Consider the following 16,533-nt stretch of genomic DNA (forward strand, 5'->3'; position numbering starts at 1 on the left):
CTCAGAATGGCATGCAGTTTAAAACTTATCAACAGGGAGTGGCAGTGCATACCTGTAGGCCCAGCTGCCCAGGAGGGGAGGCCGAGACAGGAGGATCGCTTGAGCCCAGGAATTTGAGGTCATCCTGGATAACATTGTGAGACCCCTCCCCATCTCAAACAGATAAACAGACTTATTGTTTCTTTCTGGAATTTTTCATGTAATATCTATGGGGCCTTGGCTGAAACTGTGGATAAGGGAGGGTTGCTGTATATAGCCCAGCTTGTGGAGGGGTCCTTAGCGGCCCCATCCATTACAAAGGCAGGATTCCACGGGCCCACGTCAGTGCTGTCTCACCACCTCTCTGCCAGGGACCTGGCATCCAGCAGCCCCTGAGAGAGCCCCAGCCCCCGAATATGAGAGCCCTTGGAGGGGGGAAGCACCTTGTCTGGACTCCAATTCCACTCTCTGGTCACCTGGCCAGCCCTGAGTCTCTGCCTGTGTCCCTCCTTGGAAATGCCGGACACTGTGACTCCTTCCTTTGGTGGCTATGAGAATGACACAAGCCAATCATGAGTGTGCTTGGCTCACCACCTGGCGTATAGTGAAAGGGCTCCAGAAGTTATTTTTATTGTTAATGTTATTGAATATTTGCGCAAGGAGCAGAGACACCCAGGTAGATGCCCGTTGTGTCTGGGCGTCGGGGGGGGGGGGGGCCCTTGTTTGCCCCCACCTTGCAGAGCCCTTGGATGTTGCTGGACTCATGTTCGTGGTGCACGGTGGAATGTTTAACTCCTGACTCACGAGCTCCGTGAGTACCTGGTGCTTCCTTTCTGAGCCTCACTTTTGCTCTGTGTGATGCATTGACCTGTTTAGGATTAGAGGTCATCCGTGCGATTGAATTTGGCCAAATGTGACTTGTTTCTGGAGCTGAGACTTTTTTATTTTCGTACCAGGGAATGAACTCAGGGGCATTTGACCACTGAGCCACAACCCCAGCCCTATTTTTTTTTTTTTAAGAGAGAGAGAGAGAGAGAGAGAGAGAGAGAGAGAGAGAGAGAGAATTTTTCTTTAATATTTATTTTTTAGTTCTCAGCGGACACAACATCTTCGTTTGTATGTGGTGCTGAGGATCGAACCCGGGCTGCACGCATGCCAGGCGAGCGCGCTACCGCTTGAGCTACATCCCCAGCCCCCCTCAGCTCTATTTTTTTGTATTTTATTTAGAGACAGGGTCTCAATGAGTTGCTTTAGCGCCTCGCTTTCATGGAGGCTGGTGATCCTCCTGCCTCAGCCTCCCAAGCCACTGGGATTTCAGGTGTGCACCACTATGCCGGGCTGGAGCTGAGACTTTTGAGGGAGGAGAATGGTGACTTCTTTACTCCAGAAGCCTTGGCTCCGTGCTCACCCCTTAAAAAAGAGCAGAGCTTTTCTTTCCTGCTACTCACTGAAACGGCCCCCGCAGAGAGGTGATCAGATCTCTCCTGGGGACCTTCACGGTTAGGTGTACCTTCCCATCCCAGGGGCCACAGTTGGGGGCTAGGGTAGGGAAGAGGCAGAAGCAGAGCCCAGGCATGGATGGGGGTGTTGTTGGCATGGGGTCCTGAGCCTGGTGCTTGTGACACTGTAGGTGCCAGGCTCCATACTGACTTGGTCATTGGCTCAGTCATCCTGGATAGCCTCCTGAGTCTCAGTTTCTTCTTTTTTTTTGGGGGGGGTTACCAGGGTTTGAACTCAGGGGCACTCAACCACTGAGCCCCATCCCCAGCCCTATTGTGGATTTTATTTAGAGACAGGGTCTCACTGAGTTGCTTAGCGCCTTGCTTTGGCTGAGGCTGGCTTTGAACCCATGATCCTCCTGCCTCAGCCTCCTGAGCGGCTGGAATTACAGGCCTGCGCCACTACATCTGGCCTCAGTTTCTTACTCTGTAAAATAAGGGGAACAGGAACTCCCAGGGCTGCAGGGGTGAGTGTGAGCCAGGATCTGGGAAAGGTCTCGAGGGCTCTGCGGGCAGTGAGATGTGTGGCTCTGGACTAGGAAGCCGGGCAGCGGTTGCATTTTATTTTTTATTTTTATTTTTTTTAAATGGAAGGGAAATTCACATAACACGAAATTAACTGTTGGGAAAATTGTACAGTTCAGTGATATTTAGTGCTTTCATAATGAGCAAACACCAACTCCCTTGTTTCACAATTTGAGTTTTTCTTCTAAGCGAGGACAAATGGCATTTGGGTGGAGAAAGTGGCCCCACTTGGACCCTGACCTTGGAGGAGTTGCTTCTCTTCTCTGAGCCCCAGGTTTTGCGACCATAAATAAGAAGAATAACAATAGTGGCTGACATTACACGGCACTTGGTGCCAGATGATGTTCAAAGCATTTTACTGAATAGGAGCTCGTTTAATCTCGGCATCAGCCCTGGGGGGGCATCTGTTACTACAGTATCCACTCCGCACAGCCTGGGGAAATTAAGAAAATTACCCCAAATCACAGAACCAGTGGTGCTGAGAGCCAGGATCTGCCTCTCTGCTCTCCCATGGTGACCTCCGGCAGATTCTCCCCATGGAGACGGTGTCCACTCCTGCCCACGGTCTGTACTTTACGGCTCCCTTTACTTTACCAGAATGTTGCTAAATGAAACCTAAATTAATTAAAATACAATGAAATAAAAAATGCAGTTCCTTCGTCTCCCTGGCCACATTTCAAGTGCTCAGTAGCCACACGTGTGACCGGTGCTTCCTGCATTGCAAGCACAGACGCCGAGCAGCTGTGGGCCCTGTCGGCCTAGCGCTGTTGGATGTCATGTATGACCCCATCTGATGGACACAGAGGTGGTTTGCAGTTTGTGGAGGATGACAGGCAGGACGGTGGAGAAAGGGAACGCTGTATGTGTGTGTGTGTGTGTGTGTGTGTGTTTTCATGCATGCGTGTCGGGGACCCTTGTGTGACTACTCAGAAGGAGGCATTTAGATGTGAGTTGTTGGGCTCTGGAGCTGGTCTGAGTTCCTGTCCCAGCTCTGCTTGGGCTCTGTCCCCATTTGCATGTGACCTTGGGTTGTCAATTATCCCCTCTCCACAAAAGGCCCGGGTGAGGATTGGGTGAGTTGCTTTTCCAGAGGGGGTTAAGCACCTGTGGTGCCCGCTGCTCATGCAGTTAGCTTGGCTGTTTTCTCTGCCAGTATCTGTGTGTTAGGTTTTGACAGCCATTGGTCTTGGCTCTTAAGGTGTCAAGTAAGATAATTATGGTGAGCAGCTTGGCAGGAGGTCTTCAGTCACCAGGGGGCGGCCGGGGAACCTCCATCAGGAGGCCAGGCTGGAGGGAAGGAAACCCCACCTCAGGGATTCTTCGAGAGGCCACTGAGCTCTGGTCCTGTACTGTCCCCTAGACCTCTGCAGCCAGTAAACTGGAGGTGGCCACTGTTTGATTCCGTGGCAGGGTGTGAGCAACTGGTGGTCGTGGGTGTTGGAATGAGAGTCTGGAGACACTGGCCACACATGGCCAGGGGCAGCTGCCATCCTCACTCCAGCTCAGGGAGGCCAGGTAGAATGGCCCAGGGTGGCAGGTGGCCTTCAGGGTTTGTGGAGTCCCTCTGTGTGTCAGGGGCTGCCCTGACCTTCTGTCCATATCCTAATGTGTGTCTGGGCTCTGGCTCTGGGGGTATTAGAAATAATGCTCAGCCTGTTGGCCCAAAGGGGATGTCCCTGGGGGGGCTGGCCCTGGGCACAGGACGTGTGGGAAGCAGAATATGTCCCACTGTCAATTAGGGAGCCGCTTGGTGGGAAGAGATGGGCATGTGACCATGGTCAGATGACACAGATGGGTCTGCTTGGACCATGTGGCTGCCGGAGGTCTTCTTGAGGCCCAGGGAAGGCTGAGGGAGGCCAAGGGAGGCTGAGGGAGGCCAAGGGAGGGCCGAGGGGCTGGGGCGGGGTACCTGGGGTGTGCAAAGCCGGAAGCCAGCCTGATTGACATCCAACTGTGGTGGTGGGCACCTGCTTGTGCCAGCAGTCCCTGTCCTCATCCCGCTCCAGCCGCAGCAAGCCGGGCGGTAGGCCCACCTTAGAGCTGCCCAGCCCTGGGTTTCCCCAGCTGCCCCCGCCCAGCCCCCAGGGAGGGAGTTGGGGCACCGTTGAGGCCGTGTGGCAGGCAGGAGCCGTTGGTGGCATCCGGGCCCAGTGCCTCTCCAGCCCGGGGCGCTGCTGGGCAGGTTTCACAAGCCCAGGCAGGGGCAGGCCTGGCCGCTGGGCTTCCGCGAGCCGGGGCAGGAAGAGCTGGCGGCTGATGTAAGCCCTTGCGCAAACCTCTGGCTGCTGGCTTCCGGAGCCTTCCACCACCCGCTTGTCACGCCAAGGAGGAAGCCTGGGGCTCGGCTGGGCCACATGGATGGACTGAGTGGCCACCATGGCTCTGGGGCCCGAGGGTGTGGTGCTGGAGTCTGGTGAGGGGCTGGGTTGGGGCGTGGGGGGCTGGACACAGGCTGTGGGGATGGGCCTGTGGCTCAGGGCCGCCCCCGTGGCTCTGCTGCCGCTGCCTCCACTCTGGGAGACCCCAGCGGGGCCTGTGGCCCTCATGACCTGTTTCTTTACATGTACCCGAAGGAGTTGGGGTGGACCCTGGGATCTGTGCCGCTGGGAGGTGGCAGTTTGCACTGGTCTGCAGACCCTGCAGGGGGCTGTGGCAGGACCCGGGCCCTCTGGGCACCTGAGCCAGTCATACTCCGCCTGCAAAGTCCCTAACTCTTCTCTGCTGCCGCCAACAGTGCCCAGCTACCAGGGACACAGGAGGGTGCCTTGTTCCAGGTTCGCAGGCCTCCCTTTCACCTGTGACCTGGAGTCCTGCCAGGTCTTTCCCGTGGAGGGCAGGATGCTTGGACTTGGGGCAGAGCCACTGGGTGGCAGCAAAGAGGCCTCCTGTCTGGTGTGGGCCTGGCAGTTGGGGCACGGCATGGCTGGGCTCCGTTTCCCTCCAGGCAGCCGAAGTTCCCCTGGCAGGGGCCCTGGGACTGCACGGTCCTGTTTTCCAGAGGGACGGCCCCCAGCAGGACTCCCTTCCACCTGTCTGAGCTGCCGTGTTCGCTGTCCCCATTTGTCCCGATTCATGTCCTGTTCCCCTGTGGCCCGGTGGTGCCAGCGCGGGCTCTGGGATGCCCACTGGTGTGCATGACTAGCTCCCTGGCTGTGTGACCAGGCTCCTCCCGTCTCTGAGCCTTGGTCACGCGTGGGCGGCTGAGCACCTGGAGGGCCCTGGGCATGTCCAGGGCTGCTGTGGGGTCCTCAGGATAGTTGTTCTTCTGGAGGGTGCCCTCCCTGATTCAGGAGCTCCACTGAGCTCAGAATGGGGACCCTCCCCCTCCAAGCCCCCCACTTCCTTGCTCTGTGGCTTTGGGGGGGGGTCTCTGCTCCTCTCAGGCTTCCATCTGCAAATGGGGAGAACGGTGCCCCTTAGACTGGGCTGGGTCTGCAGTAGAGAGCTCCTGGTGCCCTGGTGGGGTGTGCTGGGGGGCTCTGTCCTGGGTTCCTTCCTGGGGCCTGCAGCTTCTCTCCAGCCCTGGGTCTGGTTGAGCTGCCCTGGGTCCACTCGGGGGCCAGGGTGGGGTGGGGAGGCCTCTGTGGCTTTCTGGCCAGTGCTCCGCTGAGCTCGGTGGGGGAAAGCTGGAGTCTTGGGGCGGTGGGTGGGGGAGGCAGCTGCCTGGCTGGCTGCTTGAAAGCCCCCCCTTCTCTCTGCAGGCGAGGCCTTCTTGGGCAGCTTTGTGGCCAGCGGGATGGGGCCCTCGGCCTCATCCCAAGGGAGCCCGGTGCCCCTGCCCTCTGACCTCTCCTTCCGCTCCCCTACCCCCAGCAACCTGCCCATGGTGCAGCTGTGGGCTGCCCACGCCCATGAAGGTAAGGAGCGTGCCAGGCGGGCGGGGCTGAGGGCTGCTGGGCTGCTGTCCCCACCATTCTGGCAATTTTATGTCCCTAGCACTTTTCAAGTTTGCCCCCACCCCTCCACCTCCACCTCCACCCTCCTTATCATGGCCAGTGAGCCCAGCCCTGGCCATCTGACCTCCCTGTTGTTCCTCAAATGCCAGGTGCTTCCTCTAGTTGCTGTCACAGGGCCTTTGCACAAGCTGTTCCTTCTGCTTGCAGCCCCTCACCCCTGCCCCCTGGACGTCTCCTGCCTGTGTCCTTCAGGGCCTGGCTCGGATACCTCCTTTCTTCAGTGTTCCCATGGTAACGGCAGATTTACCTGTGTGATTATTCCCTAACCATCGGCTGACTTGGCCGCCAGAGTGAGCTCTGTAGGCGGGGCCTGGTACATTCTGCTTGTGCCTGGTGCACAATAGGCTGGTGACTAACGTGGGAGCCAGGGACTGGGTCCACCAGCCTCTTTGGTTGCAGCTCTGCAGGGGTGCTTGACGTGGGGTCTGCGGGCCTGGCTCGAGGCCCACCCTGAGCAAACTCTGGACCTCCTGGAGGCTTCCTCCTTCTATCCGTGAAGGCAGGGGCCTCCCTACCCCTGGCTCTGGTGGGTTTTGGATGCTGACACTCTGACTTGCCTCCATCCTCCTGGGGAGCCTGTGCACTCCCCCAGATCCTAGAAGCCTGAAGCTCTGGGAGTCCACCCTCATGTTGAGGGCTCTCTGGGCCTTTCCCCGCTCCCTGTCTCCCCACTTCCTCCTGGGGTCTCACATCTGGGTTATGAGCACTGCCCAGGATCTTGCATCCACGGGGGTGGGGCTGCAGGAGGCGACATGTTCCTCAGGAGGCAACAGCTGCAGCCAGACATATCCCCAACCCCCGGGCTCCTGTCAAGCCTTAAACCACAGGGTCCTCACTGTCCTGGGGAGGCCACTGAGGCCCCTCCTGCCAGGCCCCTCGGGGCAGGCCTCTGTATCTAGGAACAGGATTGTGTGCTCTGCACGGAGGGGGCCATCCTGCCTCAGCTGGGTGTTCGCTGTGGGCCTGGGATGCTGGGTGGCTCTGCTGGCCAGCTTGCTCCTCAGACCTCCTGAGATTTTTTTCTCTTCTGTCAACAAGTCTTGGTGAATAGTAACACTAAGGATGGCAAACACATGCCATGCTTACCTGGTCCCCGGTGCTGCCTGCTCAGAGTCACTTTGTCCTCAGCTGTAGTCTTGGGGTGGGGGCTGTTTTGCCCATTTTACAGACAAGAGGCCAGAGGGATCTGACCCTGCCCCAGAGCACTGATAACGGGATAATGTGCATCAGGGACTCCTTTGTTTTGTGATTGTTGTTAATGTCGTCATGAGATGATGCCAGGGGAAGAGCCATCAGCCCGTGGGCTAGTGACAGGTCCTGCCTCCCTGGCCTCAGAGGTGGCAACTAGGACATAGCGTATCTGGGTTCCTTAGGGACCTCCAGCAGGACCCCAGGCTCGGGCAGAATGTCAGGACCTTTGCCCAGTGCCACTGTTGACCCGCCTGGCCTCCTTGCACCCTGCCAGGTGGCCTCTTGTCCTCATTCCTCTTGGGCTTCTTGATTCTCTTGTCTGTGGCTGCCCTTTCCTCTCTTTGTCCTGTGAGGCCCTGAGTCTGGGCATTGATGGTGGGGAGTCCTTTTGAAAGCCTGGGGGGACCCTTGAAGGATGGGAGATCTGGCAGCCAGAGATCCTGGGTCCAATAAGGTTCCAAAAAGGTGAGTGACCAAGCCCTGGGGCACATAGCAGAGAAGGGGTCCATTAAAACTGCTCCTCCGGGGTCCACGTTAGTCTGAGGGGTCTGATGACCTCAGTTCAAAGCCAGACTCCTCTGCTGTGTGAGCGTGGGCAAGTGCCCCTCTCCGAGTCCTTTTTTCCTGTCTGTAAATGAGATATTAAATGAGGTGTTCTTTTTTGCTGGGTGCGGTGGCGCACACCTGTGATCTCAGCGGCTTGGGAGGCTGAGGCAGGATCACAAGTTCAAAGCCAACCTCAGCAACGTCGAGGCGCTAAGCAACTCAGTGAGACCCTGTCTCTAAATAAAATACAAAATAGGGCTGGGGGTGTGGCTCAGTGGTTGGGAGCCCCTGAGTTCAGTCCCTGGTACCAGATTTTGAGGTTTCAAGCGTAAAAACAGCAGCAGGGCAGGCTATGCTTTTGTGGCCGTCAGCGTCCCCTCCTGGGAGGATCCATTCTGACCCTCTTCCTGGGGGTTTGAGGAGCCAAGCCCCTGCAGGCTGCCTGGGACTGGAGGGAGGCCTACAGTGGCATGGCTGGGAGAGGGACAAGTGTCTCTCTGGAAGCTGACATTAAACCTCGGATTCCCTGCACCAGGGGGCTGATGGCCAAAATGGTTTGTTTCCAAGAAAACGCTGGGAGGAAGCTCCTGTGAGAGGCATAAGTGATGTAGCCCTTTTTTCTTTCTCTTGCAGGCTTCTCCCACCTGCCCAGCGGGCTGTACCCATCCTACCTCCACCTGACTCACCTGGAACCCCCCAGTAGCGGGAGTCCCCTCCTCAGCCAGCTGGGCCAGCCCAGCATCTTTGATACCCAGAAAGGTCAGGGAATAGAAGTGGGTGGGACTGTGGGGGCTGGGGAGGGTGGACTTTCTCAGGGGCTTTTCTGGGGCCCTCACTAGAACCCCGGCCAGCTTCCCAGCTGTTTCCTTTTTTCATGGCTCTTGGGACCCCGGGACCTTGTGCATGCTAGCAAAGTGCTCAACTTCTGAGCGATGCCTGCTGAAGAGGCCTTTTTGGGATCTCAGCCCCTAAGGACTCCTGCAGGTGTACTGGGTTGCCCACAGTCTTCTGGCATCTTCCAGATGTGGTCTCCCTAACCATGTTGCCCTCTGGGCCCCTAAAGTGACCTTTGGCATCTCTCCATTTTACAGCCAAGGATACTGAGTCTCAGGAAGGTTAGATGGCCAGCTGGAGATTTCAGCTTGGTTTCAGGAGCCTACCCTCCCATCGACTGCCCCAGCATGCTCCTGCTCATCCTGGGGACACAGGGCCCTGTCCCCAGTACATGGCATCCTGGTGGAGGGTGGGCGGTGGGCCCCGCTCACTCTGTGCTCCTCTCTGCAGATGGCTTCTACCTGCCCACGCCAGGACCCCCAGGCGCCCTGCATTCTCACGCGCCCTCCTCCAGGACTCCTAGTGGTCACTCCTCAGGCACCCCGGCCAAGTCGTCCCGGGAAGGTGCAGCCAAGGAGCGCCGCGGTGGGGAGCCGCCCCCATTGTTCGGCAAGAAGGACCCACGGGCACGCGAGGAGGCAGTTGGGCCACGTGGTGTGGTGGACCTGACCCAGGAGGCGCGGGCTGAGGGCCGCCAGGACCGTGGACCCCCGCGCCTAGCTGAGCGCCTGTCGCCCTTCCTGGCCGAGGCCAAGGGCAAGAGCGCCCTACAGCCCTCGGCCCTGGGCATGTGCAACGGCATGGCGGACACCGGGCTGCCTGCGCTGGTGGTGGAGGCCGGCCGCAGTGGCACCAAGGAGGTGGCCCGGACGGATGAGAGCTCGCGACTGCTGCGGCGCGCGGAGGCCCTGCTGCCTGCGCCGCGCCCCTGCCCCTCGCCGCTGCCCCCACCGCCACCCAAGGGGCCGCCGGCGCCCCCAGCCCCTGCGCCCGCCGGTGTCTACACCGTGTTCCGTGAGCCAGGCCGTGAGCACCGCGTGGTGGCGCCCACCTTCGTGCCTTCCGTGGAGGCCTTCGACGAGCGCGCGGGGCCCATCCAGATTGCATCGCAGGCGCGCGACGCCCGGGGCCGAGAGCGTGAGGTGGGCAGGCCTGGGGTGCTGCAGGGGCCACCGGGCTCCCCGCGGCCGGAGCGGCCCGAGGTCCTGCGCGAGAAGAGCTCCGTCATCCGCTCGCTCAAGCGCCCCACGCCCGCCGACGCCCTTCCGGCCCGCGCCTTGCGCGCCTCCCCGGACTCACGCACCTACCTGCCGGCCAAGGAGCTACCCAAGCCCGAAGTGGAGCCAAGACCCTGCGAGCGCACGCCCCGCGGCCCTGCAGCCGCCCAGCAGGCCGCCAAGCTCTTTGGCCTGGAACCTGCGAGGCCTCCTGCGCCCAACGGTCCCGAGCACAAGTGGAAGCCTTTTGAGCTGGGCAACTTTGCCACTACGCAGATGGCCGTGCTGGCGGCTCAACACCATCATGCCAGCCGTGCCGAGGAGGAGGCCGCCGCTGCCTCCAAGAAAGCCTACCTGGACCCCGGGGGTGCCCTGCCCCGGGCCTCGGCCACCATTGGCCGGCCTGGGGCCGACCTGCATCCCTCAGCCCACGCCCCCGGAGAGGCCTCTGCTATGCAGAGCCTCATCAAGTACAGTGGCAGCTTTGCCCGGGAGGCGGTGGCCGTGCGCCCAGGTGGCTGTGGCAAGAAGAGCCCTTTTGGAGGCCTGGGCACCATGAAGCCGGAGCCCGCCCCCACAACCACGGCTGCCTCCCGCTCCCAGGCTCGGCTCCCCCATCCTGGTGGCCCAGCAGCAGGCGGGACCCGGCAACTGAAGCGGGACCCAGAGAGACCCGAGAGTGCCAAAGCCTTCGGGCGGGAGGGCTCTGGTGCCCAGGGGGAGGCTGAAGTGCGACACCCACCAGTGGGCATTGCTGTGGCTGTAGCTCGACAGAAGGACAGTGGCGGCAGTGGCCGACTGGGACCTGGGCTGGTGGACCAGGAGCGCTCCTTGTCTCTGAGCAACGTCAAAGGTAGGTCTTGGGCCCCACCCTGGCCCCTTCTCACTCCACGCTGTACTCCTGGTTGGGGGTTGGCCTTCTGAACCGTTCTTTTTGCACCCTCAGGTGCCTGCCTTCCCTGAACTGTTTGCTGTTTGTCCCACTTGTGTGCTTGGGCAATTTTGAAACTTTTAATGTTTTTATTTTGCACATGGAATGGTGAATAAGGTGCAGAAAAGGGGAAACAAGAAAAAGGACCAGTATATTTTTCCCAGCGCCTTGAACACTTTCATCTCTTTTCCCAAAATCATTTTCCTGTGCAGTTTGCTTCAGCCTGCAGAGCTCCTCGTGCACACATGATCTTGGGTCTGTGCGTTGTTCCCATATTACTAAGCTGGGTTGTTTCCCCTGCTATTGCAAACTCTATAAAGTATCATTTTTTATGGCCTTTAATATTCTGTGGAGAGCACGCACCAGCAGGTAGCGCAGTTCAGGTCTCCATTCCCTGGTGGGCATTTTAGTTTTTTCCTGCTCTGATGTTTTGTGTTCAGAAGGGTTGCATGGAATATTTTTGTGCATTGCACCTTGGTGATATTTTGAGTCATTTTTCTAAGAATAGAGGTTCCTAGGAATAGACTAGCCTTAGGCTTTGGATTCTAAGTCCTTGAGGGAGATAACTCGGCCTTAGGTATTTCAACATCCCCCAGCATGGGCCTGGTGCATAGTAGGTATTTGATAAATCAGTGAATGAGGGAATGTGTGTGAGGGATAGAAACTAGTGTCCTAAAGTTTTTTTGGATCTTGACTTTTACTACCTCAGGTACTGTTCCCCTCCCTGCCAGTAGTGGGGATTGAACCTGGGGTGCTCCCTCACTGAGCTGCATCCCTAGCCCTTTTTTTTTTTTTAATATTTATTTTTAGGTGTAGATGGACACAACACAATGCCTTTATTTTTATGTGGTGCTGCCCATGCTAGGCGAGCACTCTATACTGCTCAGCCACAATCCCAGCCCCATCCCTAACCCTTTTTATTTTTGATTTTGAAACACAATCTAAGTTGTCTAGGCTGACCTTGAACTTGTGTTCTTCTTGCCTCGGTGTGGGTAGTTAGATTTTAAGTGCCCATTGGTCCATTGGTAGTATATGAGGGTTTTTTTTTAATATTTATTTTTTAGTTATAGGTGGACACAATATCTTTATTTATTTGTGGTGTTGGGGATTGAACCCAGGGCCTTATGCATGCGAGGCAAGCACTGTACCAGCTGAGCTGTATCCCTAGTCTCTTTATTATGTGGTGCTGAGGATCAAATCCATTGCCTCACACATGCAAGGCAAACGATTTTCCTCTGAGCCACAATTCCAGCCCCATTTTTTTTTTTTTGTTTTGTTTTTTTAACCTGTGGTGCTGGGGATCCAACCTAGGGGCCTTGCACATTCTAGGCCAGTAACTACCACTGAGCTACCCTCGCAGCCCCATCTGTTTTACTTTCAGTGCCCCAGCATTGTATTTTAATATTTAAAAGTTAAAAAAAAAAAAAAAACTGAGCTGGGGTGTGGTTCAGTGGTAGAGCACTTGCCTAGCATGTGTGAGGCATTGGGTTTGATTCTCAAAACTACATATAAATAAGTGAATAAAATAAAGATTCATCAACATCTAAAAAAATATTTGAGTGTCATGGAGGCAAAGTAAGGATTTCTAATAGAAATCTAACTATGTATGAAGTGTATGAGTACATTAAAAAAAATAAAAAAGAAACAGGAGCTGGGGTTGTGGCTCAGTGGTAGAGTGCTTGCCCATCACGTTTGAGGCATTGGATTCGATTCTCAGCACCACGTAAATATTAGTAATTAAAACAAAGGTATTTTGTCCATTACAACTAAAAATAAATAAATAAAATAAAATAACAACAACAACCAAAAAACCCAGCGGTTACTTAATTCATTGGTGAGAAAAGGTACATGTCCTTTAGCAAGTTCAAGTGTTTTCTGGAATCTGGTTGTTGGGTTTCCTTGTGTCTCTTCCGTATTTTGCTGTTGGGTTTCTTCCTGGGATTTTGAAGATCTGATGTTTGTTGAAACTCTGGACTTGTTCTGCCCAGAACAGAGCCTGTTGTTGAGCAGAGGGCCCGGCCTGTGACCCAGGGACTGAGACCACATGAGTGGGCCATGTTGTGTGGTGTGCAGGCTGGGCCAAGGCTGGGAAGGCCATGTCCAGCTGTTGCTTGCTCATGTGACTTCTCAAGTCAGCCTCTGTTCCCAGCCCTAGCCCCAGCTGGATTCCCATCCTCATCCCTGACCCATAGTCAGGCCCCTGTCTGGGGCACCTGCAGAGCCCCTTCCTGCAGCACCAGATGTGACTGCATCTCGGGTCCCTACCCTTCTGTTGTGGACTTAACTTGGGTCCTAGATTCGCTGTCTCAGCCAAACCCTGTCTAAATGCTGTGGCCCTATGGGTGACCTAACTGTCCCTCTGGGCCCTGCTCAGAGCCCACCAGACTCTCCCTGGGGAGGGGTCCAGGGCCTGGGTTTCTCCAGCTGCATCTCCCAGGAGTGCTGTTTTCACACCAACCTAATGCCCAGTGGGTCCCCCTGAGTCTCGAGCTGTACCTTCCACAAGCCATGCCCCCGCTCCTGTGTGGGGATGTTCCCTTACCCTCGGTGCCAGGTGTCACTCCCCTGGAGCACCTTTGATGGTGCGACTCCATCTACTCTCTGCTCTCCTGTGTCCCAGGACAGCCTTGGTCTAGAAGTGGGTTCTGTGTGCTCCTGGAATTTCCTTTCTCCAGCAGAGATGGCTGAGAGGGCTGCCTTCTGAGTGTTGGCTGACTGACTGAATGAGCTGATGCTGGGGGTGGAGATCCCTGGAGCCAGGGAAACCCCACGCTGGTGACTTTGGGGGTGTCTGTGGTAGTACCTGCCTTATTTGGGGATTGAAGCTATGAGCAAAAGCCTTCTTATTGCAGACGGAGAGCTGGGTGGTGGACAAGCTTCTGCTCAGAGGGTTTAGGGCTGTGGACCCTCCCGCGCCCCCCCCCTTCCCCCCCGCCCAGAGGCAGCCGAGCATTTGGGTCCTGTGATGCAGTGTGGTACCTCTGTTGGCTCATGGTCTTCAGAGCCCATCTCAGAGTCCAGGGCACCAGCCTGCAACCGGGAGGCCTGTGCCCGTGGGGTCATGAGCATGTGTATTCAAGAGAAAGAGTATGAGAGAGAGGAATGGTGTGGCCAGGGTTTGAGATGGTACTCTGGGGATTTGCCTGTTCCTTTTGGTGCTGATGGCTGAAAAGTAGGTAGCTGGATTCTTTCTGTCCCTAAAAAGTCCTGTAAGCAGGGGTGCTCTCCCTCTAGTTAGCCTAGCCATGGGTGCTGAGAGGCCTTGCAGGGAGGCTGGGCCCAGGGCACCCATGCACCCGGGTGGGCCTGAGCTGTCCCCCAGCCTGTTGCCAGCTGGCTTCTGGGCACCTCGGCCCTGGCCACTCTGCGTCTTTACTTTTGGGAAGGAGCTTTCTGCTTCTCTAGTGGATTCAAATCTTGGCACTTACCCCTTGCAGTTCTGTGGCCTTGGATAAGAGGCTGAACCTCTGGGGCCCCCCAGGTCATCTCTGTTCCTGGGCGCCAAGTGTGTGCTGAAGGGCACACAGTAGGCGCTTCATAAGTAGCCTTCCTTTGCTCAGACACGTATTGGGGTCTTGGGTCATCTGACGGTGCATGCAAGTCTGAGTTCCTCCTGGAGGACACGGGGGCCTCACAGGATCTAGGCTTCCTTCCAGGGCTCTCGAACCCTGAGGTGGACTAAGAAGGCCACTGCCTAATTCTCAGCCCAGTGCGGCCAGTTCCCACGATGCCCGAGAGGCCTAGCAAGTAAGAACCTTTGCTGCTGTTTAACAGGCCACTTTCACGTGCCAGCCACCCCATGAGGACCCTGTTGTCACCTACTGCCTTGCCAAGGAGGAACTGTCACTGTCCTGTGCACAGATGGGCGGGCAGAGGCCTGCGGGATGAGGTGGGACCTGCCTCTCCACCTCTGCGTTTGCTGTCATCTCCTTGGTGGAGGCAGGGTGGCCAGGCCTGGGTGTGAGGGCCGTGAGACTGTGCCACCCGCTGTCACACTGTGCAGAGCTGAGGTTGCAGCAGGTCTGAGTGGTGCTGGAGACCAGTTGGTGAGACGCTCAGATGGTGTCCAGGTGGGGGTTGCCCTGGGAGCTGGTCTCCCTCTGAGCCCTGGGCATGTAATGACCAAGGTATGGAGCACGTGACATGGGAATGTGTGTTGACTGCCAGTGGTGGCCTTTGCCAAGGGATACCCCGCCCCTGTCAGCCCTGGGGTGGGACTGGGCTGCCAGACAGGCCTGCGGCAAGCAGTTGCTGTGACACGATTACCAAGGGCCCTTGTCACCCGTGCTCACCCTGGGCTGGCTCCATGTGTGGTGGACAAGACCCCCTGAGACCCTCATCCCAGCTGGTGTTGGTCATGGGACCTGGGCAGGTTTTATTGTCTCCCTGTTCCTCAGTTTCCTCATCTGGAAGGTACGGGAGAGGATTGGGACCTGCCTTCTGGGTTAGTGACACTGGAAGGTGCCTGGAGTTCCCAGGAGGCAGCTTGTAAATGCCCTCTGTTGGGCATCATGCAGGGGAGGGAGGGGATCTGGGCTTCCTTCCAGGGCTCTCAAACCCTGAGATGGACTAAGAAGGCCAGAGCGGAGCCCGGGTCTGGCGGAGCAGAAGACAGTGAATGGCAGCGCTGGCTGCTGGAGGGAGACAGCGGGGGAGCAGTTCAGGGGAGGCTTCCTGGAGGAGGTGATGTTTGTAACCGAGGTTGAGTCAAGTCGTCCAGGGAAAAGGTGCTCCAGGTGGAGGGAGCCGCATGTGTGTGGCCCCCGAGGTAGGGAAGGGATGCAGAGATGTTGTGGGCACGTGGGTCAGGGCAGGGGCTTGGTTCTTTGAGGGGTGACGGAGAGGAGCTGGTTTAGAGGCCACGGGGAGCCATAGACTGATGGGGTTGGAGCTGGAGGCCAGTTGAACTCAGCCTGTTTCTTTGGGAGACCAAACAGTTTGAGGGGAGTGGCCTGAGGCTGTGTCCTAGGGGCCCTGAGGTTGGGGTGTGCTCCAAGGCGGGGCTGGCAGACAGGTTTCTGGTGGCAGATGGCACTTGGGATGGGAAACCCGTGAGACCATGGGCGTTAAGCTGGGCAGTGGAGAAGGCCAGGGAGGGCAGAGGCCCCAAGGCAGAGCCCAGGCTACACTCCAGGTGCCTGCCCTTCTGGGGACACAGGAACACTGTGCCCACAGCCCGTCCCAGACTCCAGAGACCAGCGGACATGAGGGCAGCCTCCTCAGGTGGCCGAGCCCCTGCTACATGCCCTGATTTCTTGGCTCAGCTGTGGACGCTGGGACGATTCTTGCCAGGCCTGTCGCCGCCTGTCTGGGCCACGGCTGCCCCGTGGAGTCTACAGGCAAAGACCCTCTGGTCCTGCCATTCTTTCACTTGGTCATCCTGCTTTGGTGTGGGAACTGCGTGCCCTGCAGGCAAGGGTGCCCAGGCTGGGCCTCACCCCAGCTGCCCATGGTGCTGCCCTTCCACTTCCACAGTCCCTTTCTGCTTCCTGCCTGTCAGTGACTTTGCACTGAGTGAAATCTGCTTAGCGCCTCTGCTGACTGTGGCCTGTGCAGAAGCGATTCAGTAGGAGGCCAGGGATGCGTCTTGCCCTGGATATGCCTCCTGGGGCTTCTCACAGGGTGGGCAGGGAGGCAGGCAGGTTGGGGACAGACGGCTCCCTGGCCTGCCCTACCCATCCCCATCTATGGGACACCCATTTGCTGTTTAAAAATGCAGTGGCACAGTGCAATCTGAGCGACTGGGGTGGGGTAGGGGTGGGGCAAGGTTTAAGGCAAAAGGATTGCAAGTTCAAGGCCAGCCTCAGCAACTTAGTGAGATCCTGTCTCAAAATAAAAAAGGGCTGGGATGAAGC

At 57.3% G+C, this 16,533-nt stretch overlaps 1 protein-coding gene across 11 annotated transcripts in view; it reads left to right on the top strand.

Moving 5' to 3' along the window:
* Positions 1 to 16,533, top strand: part of Tnrc18 (trinucleotide repeat containing 18) — a 92,214-nt gene that overhangs the window by 22,084 nt on the left and 53,597 nt on the right. For 6 of the 11 annotated variants that reach the window (XM_078023650.1, XM_078023651.1, XM_078023654.1 and 3 more), the window contains exons 3-5: positions 5,705 to 5,860; positions 8,330 to 8,455; positions 8,981 to 10,600. In XM_078023650.1, coding sequence (XP_077879776.1) covers positions 5,705 to 5,860; positions 8,330 to 8,455; positions 8,981 to 10,600 — 1,902 coding nt within the window. Of the gene's footprint in view, positions 1 to 4,290; positions 4,417 to 5,704; positions 5,861 to 5,970; positions 6,191 to 8,329; positions 8,456 to 8,980; positions 10,601 to 16,533 lie in introns of those variants that run through there. The other 5 variants (XM_078023658.1, XM_078023656.1, XM_078023657.1 and 2 more) reach the window with 3 other exon arrangements.

The sequence above is a fragment of the Ictidomys tridecemlineatus genome, chromosome 10 (assembly GCF_052094955.1).
Source record: "Ictidomys tridecemlineatus isolate mIctTri1 chromosome 10, mIctTri1.hap1, whole genome shotgun sequence".
In the NCBI taxonomy this organism is placed as follows: Eukaryota; Metazoa; Chordata; class Mammalia; order Rodentia; family Sciuridae; genus Ictidomys; species Ictidomys tridecemlineatus.